The 14,770-nt window shown below is 64.2% G+C and overlaps 1 protein-coding gene across 2 annotated transcripts; it reads right to left on the bottom strand.

Annotated features, from left to right (window-relative positions):
- Positions 1–2,292: 2,292 nt before the first annotated feature.
- On the bottom strand, positions 2,293–14,595 carry ANXA6 (annexin A6). Of its 2 annotated transcripts, XM_072023249.1 has the most exons (26): positions 14,437–14,595; positions 12,013–12,073; positions 10,058–10,142; positions 9,767–9,861; positions 9,481–9,594; positions 9,306–9,396; positions 9,128–9,207; positions 8,995–9,051; positions 8,759–8,852; positions 8,433–8,528; positions 8,272–8,330; positions 7,934–8,056; positions 7,665–7,723; positions 7,373–7,451; positions 6,616–6,697; positions 6,357–6,451; positions 5,864–5,977; positions 5,514–5,604; positions 5,301–5,380; positions 5,099–5,152; positions 4,292–4,309; positions 3,814–3,910; positions 3,465–3,560; positions 3,183–3,241; positions 2,776–2,898; positions 2,293–2,657 (listed from the first exon to the last, which is right to left on the bottom strand). In XM_072023249.1, exons 2-26 carry the CDS (start codon positions 12,028–12,030, stop codon positions 2,598–2,600), a joined length of 2,019 nt encoding a protein of 672 aa, XP_071879350.1. In that variant the 5' UTR covers positions 12,031–12,073; positions 14,437–14,595; the 3' UTR covers positions 2,293–2,597. The 2 variants fall into 2 exon arrangements, with proteins under 2 accessions (XP_071879350.1, XP_071879351.1); XM_072023250.1 differs by lacking the exon at positions 4,292–4,309.
- Positions 14,596–14,770: the final 175 nt, after the last annotated feature.

A 14,770-nucleotide genomic window follows, 5' to 3' on the forward strand; every position in this document is an offset into this window, starting at 1 on the left:
TTCTATGTGCTTTAAGCTTCCGATGATTCGGAATCCCAACTTGGTGCTTCAACAGAGGGGATTTTCCCCTCTCCCTCTCTGCCCAGGCCGTGTCTCATCCCCTTGCAATCCCTCGGCCGCTTCCCAGCCTCAGCTCGCCGTGGGGAGCACCCACCGCCGAGCAGCACACAGATGTGCAGGCAGCACCGCGGCCTCCTCCTCCAGCTCAGGAACAAAAAAAGCTGGAGGAATAACTCTCAGGACTCGAGGGGTTTCCCCCTTGTAGGACACGGGGAGCACGGTGGGTGAAAATCGGGAGCATCTCGCTGGGATTGCAGCGTCCGTGTGCCTGCCCCTCGCAGGTACGGTACCAAAGAGGATCCGGAGCTGACTCAGAGGCGAGGATCTGACCCTCTGCACACACAACGAGGGCTCGTGGGGTTTTTCGGATGTCGCAACCGGTGAAACCTTGCCTTGGCCGTGCCTGGAAGCCAGCCCCTGCCCGCAGCAATGCTGGGCAGTGCGGGGCTGCGGGTCCCTGGCCCTGACATTTTGTCCCCTTGTTCCCGTTTTGCCATTCGCCACGGGCTGGATCCCACGGGTGGCGAGCTGTTCCTGCAGTGCAACGCGAGTCTTTTTCTTTTTTTCAGGGTGCTGCAGGGCTGAAGCTGCCTCGGCTGAAGGCTCTGTGACCTGCCCTGCGTGGAGGCTTGTCGTGGGCAAAACAGTCCCAGATTGGGAAATTCATGCTTGATTAAAGATTTTGCCCGCTAATACACATCACACAAGCATTGAGCATTCTGCCCTCCCTCGTCGCAGTTTCCCTTGCTCCAGGTTCCCCTCGATCCATCCCAAACGCTGTTTCTGGGCACTCGCAGCAATTAAACCCTTGCTGGCTGTTTTCTGCCCCAGCCGCAACAGCAGCTGCTGGAGGGCGCAGGAAGCGAGACGGAGGGGTTTGGGCAGCAGGGCTTGCCAGGAGAGCTCTTCCAGGGCTGGGAGTTCCTTGGAGGAGGAAATCCCATCTCGCTCTCCCTCCCTGTCCCCAAACACGCCGTGACTCTGCTATCTCGCTGTCCTTGCAGCAGCGGGTGCCAGGGGAATTCCTGGTGTGGAGGGAGCGGGGTGCCCGGGTCAGCCGGGCTTCTGGAGGGGAGGCTGGCAGGGATATGGCCTTCAGGGGGGGTTTAGGGCTCCAGGAGGCTGTGAGCGATGGAATCACCCATCACGGATTTATGGCACAGCCAGGAAGGGGCTGCAGGGGCTGCGCAGGGCCAGCACAACTCCCAGTACGCAGCCTGGATGGGACCAGCTCTGCTCCCCCCGGTCCCTCTCCAGCAGGATTGCACCGTTACGGTGCTGCGCCCCGGGAAGAGCCGGGCAGATGAAGATCAGGGTCACATCCTCCCTTCAAAGCACCCTCGTGCTCTGCTCGCAGCCCTTACGGCAGCTCCCCACCAAAACACGAGCTGCGGAGGGGCGGGTAACCTCCACCCACAGCCAAGATCGAGGAGCCCAAATTACCAGAGGGCAAAAAAAGCCTCTTTGGGGTTATTCACCCCCGAGAAAAGCGTGTTTGTGGCACGAGGTTTTACATGAAGGCACCAAGGGCAGGCTGAGTGCAGCCACCCCACACCGAGGCCTTTTGGCTGCTGTGGTTTGTGCACGCTGCTGCCTCCTGACCCCGGCGGGGTTTGAGGTGCCGGAGCAGCGCTGTTCCTATTCCCCGTGCCGCTTGGCTATTTTGGAAGGCGAACCTTCCCTCAGCGGGCTGTTTTTTTTTGAGGAAAACGCGGGTATTGGAGGCTTTTTGTTCGGGCTTGGAAACAATTGAAAGCGCTGGAATTTCCCGCTTTTGGAAATTCCAGTTCTTTCCTCCGGGAGCCGGGGGAAGCGCAAACACAAACTGGCTGGGGGTGTAGCCTCCGTGGCGTGTGTGCTCCGGCTGCCTCCGTGGCAACTTGAAAGCACAGGAAACCGGCTGCGAGGGCGAGTGGGTGCCATCGAGCCTGATTTCTATCTCTGGTTTATAAAAGCCTCATCCGCACGAGAGCCCAGCCCCTGACCGCAACCTGCAGGGGAGCAGCACGAAACCTGCCAGGGGCTTTCAGGGGCACGGCCTGGAGCTCTCGGGGACAGCCCTAGGCACGTTTCCAGCCCCTGTGCCTGGCCTGGTGCTGCTCAGGGGGTCTCAGGGGGTTTTGGGGAGCCTGGTCCCCCCCCTCCCCAGCTCTGCCTGCAGGAGCACGGAGCCGCCAGGACCCCGCACCAGCCCCATCCCAACCAAGCATAGGGGCTGCTCTCACCCCCTGCTCAGCGACAGTAAGGTTTTATTCACCAGACTGAAAACCGTCTTTCCCCCGCGGGTAAATATTCCTGGGTTAAGTGGCACGTTTGGGTACGAATTACTCTGCACCGAGACAGACAGACGGTGACCCCCCCCTCCCCAAAGCTCCCCTCCCCACCGCCCCCCTGCTTGCGATGCGGTGCCGCTCCAAGTGAGGGGGGCTCGCGGGGGTCCCCAGCAACCCCCCCAAGCCCCCGAAGCTGCAGTGAGGCCCAGGCGGTGGCTGTGTGCGTGCTGCTGGCTCAGAAGAAGTCGGGGCTGGTGCCGCCCCCTAATCCTCCCCGCCGCACAGGGCCAGCAGAGCCATGCGGTAGTCGCCGGAGGTGTCCTTCTGCGGGGGGCAGAGCAGGCTCAGCACCACCACCTCTGGTCCTGGAGCCCCTTCCCAGGGCTCGGGGGCCAGGCTGGAGATGGTGCCGAGCCTGAGAGGGGTGTCCCTGTGCCCTCACCTCGATCATATGGTGCAGGGATTTGTCAAACAGGTCCACGAACTCGGCGCGGATGTTGAGCAGGTCGATCTCGCTCCGGGAGATCATGATGCGGGTCAGGGTCCTCTCGTCCGTGCCAGCACCCTGCAGAGAAGAGCTCGAACAAATAACCCCAAAAAACACAATCCAGGACCCTCGTGGCACCTCTGGCACAGCCCAAGTTGGGACTATCCCCTTGGAGATGTGCTCTTGGCACAGCACGAGCTGCCCCGTCCCACATTTATCCAGAAAAATGATGTGGAATCGCTCTGAGCTCAGCCCTGTCCCCCAGGGACAGCGGGAGGCCAAGCCCCATTGCTGCTGGGGGGTTAACCCAGAGCCCCAGAGGCCCTACAGCCCCCTCTCTCTGCGTGAGAGCCCCCACACACCTTCATGGACTTGTAGAGCTTGTCGGCGAAGAAGGCCGGCTTGTTCTTCACGCTGCGCACTGCAACACAGAGCGGGGACGGGGTGGGCTCGGGGCACCCATGGGACACGTCCCAGCCGGGAGCTGCGCCCCTGCTCAGTACAGGGGCACGGGCACGGCCCCAATAAACGCCCCGACCCCATGCCCTGCTGGTCCCACAGGAGCAGGGACGTGCAGGGACGCGCTGCTTCGTTGGCTGGGCAGGGGCAGGCGAGGGGGCTGCTGCCCCGTGCCCGTCACTGACCGATGGCCACGAAGGCGTCCCTCACGTCCCCTGACATCCGCTTCTTGATGGCGTGCTCCACGTCATGGTTGGTCATTTTGATGAACTCCTGAAACACTACGGGGGAAAAAAAGAGAGGGGGGTCACCGCCAAGCCGCTCGTCCCAGCCCCAGCACTCCCAGGGGACCCGAGCCCCAGCCGTGGAGGTTTTTGGACCACGCGGGTGTGGGTGACCTCAACCAGCCTCCCCAAATGTAGGGTTGTGCCTTGTCCTCCTGCCACCTTGCCCCCATCATCCGTGGGGACATGGGGTGTCACCCATGGGGACACCCAGCCCAGGACCCGGCGGTGCTGAGCGCGGTGCCCCTACCTCTGCGGAGCTGGGGGTAGCTGCGGGTGCAGAGGATGCTGAGGAAGCGGGTCTCCAGGGAGTCGCTGGAGTCGTTGCTGGAGACGTCGGCGAGTTTCTGGGAGAGGAATCGACAGTGAGGAGGGGGACAAGGGGATGGGTGTAGGGGACAGGGGAAGGGACGTCAGGCGGCTCCTCCTGGGACAGCAAGTCCTGAATGGGGTGGGTGGCCTCTTATGGGCAGGGAAAGCGCTTTTTTGGGGAGCTAAATGGCATTTTCTGTGCATGGATGTGAAGGTGTGAAGCTGGGAGAAGAGATGTTGTGCTCCAGGTTTTATGGGAGAAGAAATTTAAATCCTTTTTTATTTTTCCCCATCCTCACTTATGGACCCTGCAGCCCCGCGCGTGGCCGGAGGAGCCTGGTTTTAGGGCTGCTCCCCAGCCCCAGCCCCGCACCCAGGGACCGCAGCACCCCCCCAGGCATGCACAAGGCACTCACCAGGGTCTCAGCAACAACCTGGTGGAGAGAGAGAGAGAGACAGGAAGACAACAGGGTCAGAAGGTGCTGCACAACCTTTATCCTCCCCTGACAAAGTGGGGGAATTCTAGCAAAAAACCCTAAAATGACCTCTCCCAGGGGTCAGCCTGATCTGTCCCAGCACCGCTGGCTGTCGGGAGGGGGGTTTGGCCATGCAAAGCGAGCCCCCCACCTTTGGGGCTTGGGTACCAGCCCGATGCTCCTCGGGGAGCATCCTTGTGTGACCCCAGCACCGCGGCCAACGGGGCCGTACGGGAACGCTGCCCGGGGCAGGGTTGGCTGAAAACAACCCCCAGCTGCTTCCCACCAGCCTGCCCAGCGTGGCTTTGCCAGGAAAATACCAGTTGGGGCTGGGACAGCTCGCTGCCCGCCTGGCTCGTCCCCGTGTGCATGTGGTTCCTGGCTCTCTCTTTCTCTGCAGCGCACGCAGAGCCCAGCACCGCTCCCTCTGCCGGCAGCCAAAACCAAAGCTGAGCCAGGCAATGGGCCCAGCACTCCTGGTGCCTCAGTGCCCTCCAGTCCTGGCTCACTCAGCCCAGGATGTGAGGGTTTTTTTGGGTTGAAGCGTAAAGCAGCCGGAGCTGCGGGGCTGCCCCACGCACCACACGGACGTGGGTGCCTCCTGCAGGCCAGCCCAGGGCTGCCTCCGGAGCTGAAGTGCCAGATTTTAGCACCGTGTGCTGCCCTGGGGATGCAATACGCTCGGGGTTCGGGGCGCAAAATATAATAATAAATAATAAGTAATTAATAATTAAAAAAGCTCCTTACCTTGGCATCTTCGTGCGCCTGGGTGAGGTTCTCCGGCCCCTCATCGCGGTTGCCCTGTGGTTGGATACAGAAATCATGGAGAGGACATCCGAGAGGTGCCCCCCACCAAGTGCCCCCATGCTTTGCCTTCTCCAAACCGCGTCCCCCAAACCTCCCCCCGCAGCACGCAGGGGACCACCCCCAGCGGGAGAACCCCCCGTACCAGAGCCAGGGAGACAAGAATCCTCTTGAAATGGCCCGAGGTGTCGGAGCTCAGGTCGTCCTCCAGGCGCTTGTGGTAGGCTGCGGACAGGGGGGGAAAGCTGAGAACTGCACCCCAGCTGCGGATCCACCTCCCAAAAGACCACGGGATGGATTTGAGGGCTCCATGCTGCCCGTGCCCCTCGGTGCTCCCCGTGCTCCCCCCATGCCGTACCCTGCTGGTACGCCTCGTTGATAGCCGCGATCTCCTGGTTGTTCCTCGTGGCCATGATCTCGATGAGGACGCTCTCGTCTGTGCCAGCCCCCTGCAAGAGAGCAGGGTGGGATATGGGGGTGGGATGTGGGATTTGGGGGTGGGATGTGGGGTGCCAGAGCTGCGTGGGGACACCGTGGCATCACCCCACTGATGCCCCCCAAGGATGAGCTGCTCCAACCCCAGTGCCACAGCGTGCCAAAAGCCTGCAGCATCCAGCCAACATCGCCCCTACCCCGCTTTTGCCACGGGTGGTGTAAAACCACTCGATCTGGGCACGCTGGAGCTGCTCACATCGCTCCCACAGTTACCTCCACAGCCTTCCTGAGCTGCTTGGCATCGTACTGCGCCGGCGTCAGCATGAGCCCCAGGATCAGCTTGGCCAAGCTGCCCGACAGCTCCGATTTCAGGTCTGCCATCAGGTCCTGCAAAGGCATTCGGGTGTTTCACAGCCCCGATCCTTCGCAGGGACGGAGCGAGGTGACAGTAGGGAGAGAAGCAGGGAGGTGGGAGGATCTGGGGAGACCTTGGGGATGCTTAAGGTCACATTCAGGGGGGGTTTGGGGACATGCTGGCTCTGGAGGCCTCCAGGATGGGGAAAACAAAAGGGAAGGGATGTTCCCCGGGGCTGCTGGTGCACCCCAAGTGGGAGGCAGCTCGGAAAACCTCCTTCTGCCACGGGGGAGTCATTATGGGGCACAGCAGGGCCACCCACCACGTCCCCAGCAGGATTTCTTTCAGCGAGGGAAGGAGGTTGGAGCGGGAAGGACGCGGGCGGTGGGGTGGGAGCGGGGCCAGCAGTACCCTGCCGTAGTGAGCCTTGTAAGCCTTAATGATCTGCTGCCTCTGGGCGTTGCTCCTCTTCGTGACCACGTCGATGATGGCCCCTTCATCCGTGCCTGCGAGGACAGCAGTGAGAGCTGCAGCCCCGAGGCCATAACCGGGCACACGGCCACCCACCCACAGCTCCTCATCCCCTCTAGTACCCTATACGAATTTTCTCCCCCCCCAATCTGTCGGGGAGCATCTCCCCGTGGTGCCAGCGGAAGGGGCTGCTGCTTACCCAGACCCTTCATCGCCTTCCTCAGCACCTGCGCGTCGCCGTCGTCGTTGAAGCTGGCGGCGGGCTGCACGGTGCCTTGGAGCTGCGGGGCACAGAGGGGTCGGGGGCTGCCCCGAGACAGCGGAGTGGCGGCGGGGGGGGGGGGGGGACGGATGCAGGGACGGTGCCGCCCGGAGAGGCGATGCGCAAGCAGGTGGTGAGGTTAGTGCGAGCACCTGGGGCTGGGGGAGGACGTCCCCGCCACCCGGGCGGCCCCTCCATCCGAGGGCACGCCGCAGCCAGGCGGGCAGAGGGTGGCGAGGAGGCTGCAGGCGGTCCCCAAAGTCCCGCAGTGCTGCTCGGTGCCGTGCCCGTGCTGAGGCACCTCGGGGAGAGCTGGGTGCAGCAGCAGAGAGACAGGAGAGGGTGCGGAAAGGCTTCCAGCTTTGTGTCTGCGCCCTCCTGCGCTACCCTGCCGTGGGGTGGGTGCCCGGGGCGCATGCGGGACCCGCTGCCACAGCGAGAGAGAGGCTTCAGAAAGAGGAGTTAGTGGAGCCCGCAGCGGTGGTGCAGAGGCCGGGCAGCCTCCGAGGCTTGCGCCACGCCGACCTCACGCCCAAGGAACCGAAGAGCCAGGAGTGCGGAGAGAGAAGGCGCAGAGCGAGAGGCAGGGAGCGGGGTGGCCGTGCCCCGCGGCGCAGAGGAGCGGCCGGGTCCCAAAAGCTGGCAGCGGCGAGCAGAGGGAGGGGGGGCGCAGGGGTGGTCTGGGGGTGCTGACCTTGACTTTGGCCAACGCGCTGTGCTCCCACATCTGGTAGGCCACCTGCGCTGCCTCGGGGAAGAACTCACCCGCGGCACTGTGAGGGGAGGGCAACGGGGGACAGGCGGTGAGCTGAGCCCTGCGGAGAGGTCGCCCCATCCCCCAGAAACCCTGGCCAAAAAGGGTTTTGCACCCGCTGGGTGCTGGGCACGGGGGGACCGACCACGGCACCAGCTCTGCCAGGATCTGGCCCGGAGGTTTGTGCCGTGGGGACAAGGAGGGGTGCACAGGGGGTGACGGGAGGTCTTACTCATCGTCCCCTCCGCACAGCTTCAGCAGCGCCTTCTTGTACTCCCCGGAGGTGTCCTCCTGGAAAGGAGCAAGGGTGAGAAGGGTGCGTGGCAGGGACGTGCCATGGGCACGGGATGGTGCCACGGGTACAGGATGGTGCCGTGGGGAGTGCACGGGGAGAAAGGGGCTCCTCCAGATGCCTCCTCCCATCTGGACCCCCAGCACTGGGGCTGGGGAGGGGGCTCAGCCCGTCCCCACACTCAATGTCGGGGAAGCCCCGAGCCTCACCTTGATCATGTTGTGGAGAGACTTCTCGTACTTGGTCCTGAACACCTCCCGGATGTCCAGCATGTCGATCTCGCTGCGGGACACCATGATGCGGATCAGCGTGTTGTCCCTCGTGCCCAGCCCCTGCACAGGAGGAGCCCCCACGTCAAGCCCCAGAACAGCAAACCCGCTCAGTCCTGCCTGGAAGGGGGCTTGGGGAGGGGGCTCGGATTTGGGGTGCTATCGGATTTGCCCTCAGCGCCGGGTCTGAATGAGGAAGAGCAGAGACCCCAGGACACGCAGGTCCCGTGCACAGCGTGGCGAGGGGAGCTCTCCTGGGGCTGGGACGAGGCACCCACCTTCATGGCCTTGTAGAGCCTCTCGGCAAAGTACTCCGCCGTGCTCCTGATGCACTTCACTGCAGGGGAAACGGGCAAAGTGAGGGGAGGGACCCCAGCACCCCTGCCCACTGCCCAGCACAGCCCAACGACAGCACATCTGCCCCCCCGCGCCGACGTACCCACTGCCAGCATCAGCTTTTCGAAGTCTCCAGAGAGCTCTCCCTTGATGCTCCTCTCGATGGGCTTCCCCGAAATCTTCAGGTACTCGTTAAAGACTGCGGGAGGGGAGCAGACAAAGCCTCTGAGCCCTTTGGGAACGGCCAGCAGCGGGGCCAGCATCCCCTTGGGGCACATGGGCACGGTGTCCCGGTGGCTTGGGTGTCCCCACCTCTCAGCCCAGCCCCACGAGCCCTCGTGGGGCACGCAGGGCACCCCAGCAGATGGCAGAGCCCAGGGGACCAGGTCTTGGGGAAGGAGCCCGAGCCCTGCAGGAGGAGGCGCTCACCCATGCGGAGGTGCTGCTTGCTCCGCCGGCCCAGGATATAGATGAACTGCGCCTCGTCCGTGCCCCACTTCAGCTCGCCGGCTTCCAGCAGGTCCTGGTGGGATGGAGAGGGATGGAGAGGGGTGGAGAGGACCCAAATCAGGGCTCTGCTCGCACAGGGCTCTGTCCCACTGCCCACCAAAGCTCTGGGTCCATCCAGCCCCATCCCAGCCCGGATGGCACCCACAAAGCCTCACCTTGGCATCCTGCTCCACCAGGTCCTCGCTCACCACGTCGTCCTCCTCCCTGGCACCCTGTGGGACAGCCACGGGCTCAGCCCTGCTGGGCTCGGGCCCCCACCACCAGTAGGGACCGGACAGAGGGACATACCTGCAGCAGAACCACCAGCATCTTCTTGAAGTGCCCCGACGTGTCCCCAACGATGTCGGCCTCCAGGTCTCTCTCGTAGGCTGGTGGAAGAGGAAAAAGATCAGGGCTCGGGGAGCCGGATCCCATTAACTGCCCCCCAGGGGACACGGGGCAGCCCCTGCCCTTCCCCAGCCCTCACCGTCCTTGTAGGCGGCCACCAGGTCGTGGATCTCCTGGTTGGTGCGGGAGGCCAGGATCTCGATCAGGCACTTCTCATCCGTGCCGAGGCCCTGTGGGCAGAGACGCAGCCCGGTGAGCTGCGGGATGGGACAGGAGATCCCCAGAGGGGTCCCGGGGGGCCGCCCTGCCCTTACCCCGATGGCATCTTTAATCTCCTTGGCATCACTGTAGGCTGGGGGCCGCATCAGGCTGACGATCAGCCGCTCGAACTTGCCCGTCAGCTCGTACTTGAGGTCAGCGATGAGGTCCTGGAGGAGGAGGAGGAGGAGGATGAAGAGGAGGAGGAGGAGGAGGAGGAAGGGGCTGGGACCCCTTTAGCTCCGCAGCAGGGGAGCATCTCCCAGCGTGGCCACGGCTCGTGGGTGGCAGCCCCCGCAGCCCACTTTTGGGGCATGGATTTGGGATGGTCCCTGCCATTACCTTCCCGTAGAGGGACTTGTAGGCCTGGCAGATCTCCACGCGCTGCTTGTTGCTCCGGGACGTGATGAGGTCGAGGATGGCCTCCTTGTCACTGCCTGCAGGGACAGACGGCTGGGTGGTGCCTTCGGCCTCACGGCTGGCTCTCACCCCCCTCTGGGCTCAGCATCACGGTCCTGCCGTGCCCAAAACCGCTCCCGGCTGGGGCAGGAGGAGAAGCAGAGCCAAGGGGCAGCACAGGGAGGAAGAGGAGGGGGAGCCAGGGGGCCTGGCACGCTGCTAAGCCATCCATACCCAATCCCTTCATGGCATTGTACAGCGCCTCTGCGTCCTGGCTGGCATCGAAACCCGGGAACTCCTTCACCGAGCCCCTGTAGACCTGGGGAGAGGAGGCGAGGAGATGCAGGGGGACGGAGCAGAAGGGTTGGAGGAGGCAGAGCTCAGCCTCGGGCACCAGCTCCCGTTATTCCCTTTGGCTGCTTGCTGTGCCACGGGCCAGCAGAGCGTGACCTGCCCGCTGCTATCTCGCTGGCACGGCTCCGTTCGCCCTTTGCGCTCCCGTTGAAGGCAAACACACCCTGCCCACGGGAACGGGGCTGGGCGCTTTGGGAGCTCCCTGCAACACAGCCACGAGGAATTAGTGGCGTTGGATTCAAAGCAAAGGAGGGGAAGTCGTTCCTCCGCCACCCGCGGCGAGCAAGGAAACCCTCAGGACGATGAGGAGGACCAGGCTCCACATGGGGTCTGGGCAATGAGACAAATGTACAGGCACAAAATCCCCACAAGCTGCTAAACAGAAAGCCCTGAGAAGCAGCAGGGCTGCAAACAGCCCGTCTGAGCACCGAATTTACCCCGGATGAGACCAGCACCAGACCCTGCATGAGACCAGCACCATCCCTGGCTGGAAGCAGATGTGAAACCACCCGCAGCGGCTCAGAAGGAACCAGACATGGCCCTGCTGGACCCCGGTGTGGGGACAGCCGAGCAGAAACCCCCCAGTGGGAATTCCCACAGGGGGACAGGACAGGGGCCGGCGTCCCCAACCCAGGGGGTGCCTCCGGGAATGAACCCGAGGGAGCCCCGGCACGTCGCAGGCAGGACCTGGAGGAAAGCAGGAGCAGCCCGCCTGTGTTTCCCTGGCTCTATTTTCCAGGCTCCTCGCCCTCCCGGGAGGTGCTGCCAGCGCTGCTGTGCCCCGTGGCGGGTGCCAGGCCAGCTGTCCTTGGGGAGGAGGCGTGCAGGCACGGGGACAGATTGTGTTGCAGGTTTACTGGAGGGCTGCATTTAGCCCCGCTTCCCGTCAGCCCTTCCCACACCTCCCCTGCTCAGCCTGAGCCGGGCGGTGATAAGGATTTGCAAGGCAATTGATAAGGGTTTGCAATGCAAAAGAGGCACCCGGAGGCAATAAGGAAGGGACGAGGGTGGCCAGGGGGGTGCTGGGGTCTGCCGGGGGAGCAGGGCTGCAGCTCTGCCCGGTGAGCAGCCGGGGGTGAGGGAAACTGAGGCAGGAGCCGAGCGCTGAGCATCACCCCCTGCACCCATGGGAACGGGTCCGGGAGGTGCAGAAGCATTACGCAGCAGGGCAGCAGCACCCCGAGGTTGCGCCCTCCCCACGTCTCCGTCCCTTCCACCCCTTCCATCCCTTCCATCCCCCTGCTGCAGCAGCTCGGGGCCCCCCACGTCCCCTCCTCCAGCCTCTGACTCATCCCAGCCTGTCTGGGACCTCGCAGCTAAAAATAATCCCAGCTGGGGCCGAGCAGGCGGAGGCAAAATTCCCGGCGTGGCTCCGCTCCCACCCTGCAGCATGGCTTTGAGGGCTCGGGACCCCCCCGGGGGTGATGCACACCCACACCGTGCCTCGGTTTCCCCACCTAGAGGCCTCCGTCCCCTCATCAGCCGGGGAGGAGCCGTGGTTAATTGCTCCCGGGGTGATAACCGTGGGTTTTCTCAAGGGAACGGGGAGCTGGTGACAGCTGCCCAGCCGCAGCTTCCCTCCCATAATGGGATGGGGACACCTGCTCGGGCAGCTGCTGCCTCGCTCAGCCCCAAACCTGGAGGGGGGAGAAACCCCCCAGGCTGGAGGGCTTGCAGCAGGCTGGGACACAAACGGGGTTTGTCCCCAGCTGAAGCCCAAATCCCAGCACGATGTCCGTTCTCCTCCCCGTCCCACAGCCCCGTTTCTCGCTCCCATCCCGCCGTGGCCCCAAAGGGATTTTTTTGCTGCCCCCACCAGCCTCCCCCGTCCGTACCTTTCCTTTGGGTGCCATGGCTTGTGGGGCCGGGGATCACAGGGCCGAGGGCACGGAGGAGCTGCAGGAGGGAGGAGAAAAGCAGATGTCAGCAAAACGACCCTGCTGCGGGGCCAGGCTGGGCGCAGCTCCTGTCCTGGGCACCTCCACCCCTGGGATGGGGACGGGGCTCCCCAAATGTGAGCTGCATTGAGACCCGAGCTGCTTCTGGCACCAGGCAGCGAGCTGGGGACCCTACAGGCTGAGATGTGCCCCCGCACAGCTTCCTGCCAGCTGGGGGATGACAAACCGGGAGGGGAAGAAAGCGCTGAATAAGTGGAAATGGGCCGAGCATCCTCCGCAGGGACCATGCCGCAGCGCTGACCTCGCTGCACGCCACCGCGCTCCCCTGGCTCCTGGGGTCCCACCCTGCAGCCCCCCAAATCCTGGGGTCATCCTGGCTCTAGATACCACTGGGGAAAGCCCTCTGGGGCTGGGTAGCACCCGCTGGCTTTGCCTGGGTTTCCACACACCAAATGAAGGCTGCCGGCAGCCCAACGAGCAGAGCCGAGCCCAGGAAACGCAGCTCGGTTTCTCGGGTAACCCGCAGCTTGTTTTCTACAAACGGTGCCGTTTATAGTCGCCGGCCACCTCCGTGCGTCCCCACCCCCGGGGAGAAAGTCCCCAGGCAGCTGGGTTTGCTCCGACAAAGCCGACGGAAAGAGAGAAACAGCTGGAAAATGGAGGGTGGCTGGGAACCAGTCCCCGGACGTCATCCGAGCCGCTCAGCGCCTCCGGCCCCGAGCGCCGTCCCCCTTCCAGCTCCAGCCAGCGCCCGGCCTCCCTCCTCGACACGTTGCAAGGAAGCACCAGGCGCAGCAAGGCCTCTCCGGGAGGATTTTCGGCTGGGGAGCAAGCAGGGGAAAGCACCAGAGCTTCCCCAGCTTCACCCCATGCGAGAGCCGGGACCGGGGGGCACCCGAGGTGGGCGAGCTGGTGCCGCGGGGCACCCCCTGCCCCGCACGTTTCTGCGGGCGTCTGGCTGAGCGCAGGAAGTTTTGCAGAAGACCAGAGCTGCCCCCACCTCCCCGCTGCCCTTCCCTTTTCAGCTGGGGAAGCCGCACATCTCGGCTGTCCTTCCGTGGTGGTTGGGGCTCGGCGAGCCCCCCGCGTGCCCAGCAGGGCTGCAGTGCGCCGGGCGGCTGGGGGGGTGCCAGGGGGCTCAGCCCCACCCTTTCGTGCCCCTGTGCTGCTGCAGCCACGAGAACCAGAGATCCTAATCCGCAAATGATGCAGATTCTCATGAGCTTTACCCCTCTGCATCACGGAGAAAGCCCTGCAGTGCAGCCCCCCTGCCTTTTTTTCCCCTTGACGCTGCATGCAGCAGCGGGGCTGAGCCCTCCCGGCTCATCTCAGCAGCGGGGAGGATCCCCTGCCACACCCAGCCCCTGCAGCGCCCCTGTCCCCTGCTCCTGACGCTGCTGCGGGGGCTCCCCGTGCGGTTGGCACCCACAGGGACCCAGGGAGTGGCCCTGGTTGCGTCTGGGTCCCCCTGAACAAAAAGCCCTGAAGGATGCACGCCCCACCCGCGGCACTCCCCGCTTCCCAGCTGCTCTTAGCCCTTTGCAGAGCGAGCAGCCTTTACCCCAAACCTCTTTTTTTTTTTCCCCCCAGACCCTGTTTTCTGCTCCCAACAGCTTGCACCCCACTGCAGCTGGCCGGATCCTGCCGTACCCCACACCCCAGTGGCCCCACCAGGGCTTGGGGTTGGGGGATCCCATCCCGGGAGCCCGGCACCAATTTGGCACCACCGCACCGATAGCGCAATGGAGGCCGTGGCACGCCCAGCACCCCCCTCAGCCAGCCCGTGGGGCAGAAACGGGGCTCTGTAGGGCCAAAAGCAGCTGCCCCCATCCTCCCCCCGAGGCAAGGCAGCTCCCTGACATCCCCTGCCCCACCCCAGCGCCAAAAAGTCCCCTGCGCTTTCAGCGCCTTGGTGGCGGTGCACGGTGCCTTTCCCCGTGCAGAACTTCTCCGGGGACAGAAATCGGGCTGCTTCGCCGTGGGTTTGGCAGCTCCAGCTCGGTGACGGGCACTGCTGCGAGTGCTGCAGCTCCGGGAGCAGACAAAGCCGCATCCCCGGCCGGCCGGGACACACCCATGGGCCCCGAACCCGCAGCAGCGCCCCCAAATCCTCTTTCCACAGCACAGCCCCAGGCTTTGATTAAAAATAAAACATTTTTTAAATAATAAAAATATTATAAAAGGGGGCTGGGTGCCCACCCACCCCACAGCCACCCCTCGGAGGGACCCTCCGCTGGCGTTTTGCGCCCTCACCCAAGGCTGCCCCCCTTCCTGCCTCCCCTCTCCCCCCGCTGCGGTCGCTTTGCCCCCCAGCTGAGCCCCTTGCACAGCTCAGCCCCTTGCACACCGCTGCACACTCACGAGTGCTTCCAAGGCCTGCGGGGTGAGGCAGCGGGACCAGGCTCCCGCTGCACGCTCCTGGCGCTCCCGTGGCCGTGCGCTCGCCCTTGCCGTGCGGCTGCTTCCTCCCCTCGGCACAACGTCACCGAGAACCCTCCAGTCCCCGCCTGCCGCGGGCCCAGGGGTCAGAGCCGTGCTCCCACCCTCGCCGAGCCAACCTCCACGCCAACCCCGTCCCCCTGATTTTGGGTGCCCACGGTGCGGGGGGACGGGGGGACGAGACCCCGCCGGTGCGCACTGGGGGCTGCGTGCCAAGCGCGGTGACACGCAGGGCGCAGGGTGACACCGGGATTGC

This window comes from Anas platyrhynchos, chromosome 14 (genome assembly GCF_047663525.1).
Source record: "Anas platyrhynchos isolate ZD024472 breed Pekin duck chromosome 14, IASCAAS_PekinDuck_T2T, whole genome shotgun sequence".
In the NCBI taxonomy this organism is placed as follows: Eukaryota; Metazoa; Chordata; class Aves; order Anseriformes; family Anatidae; genus Anas; species Anas platyrhynchos.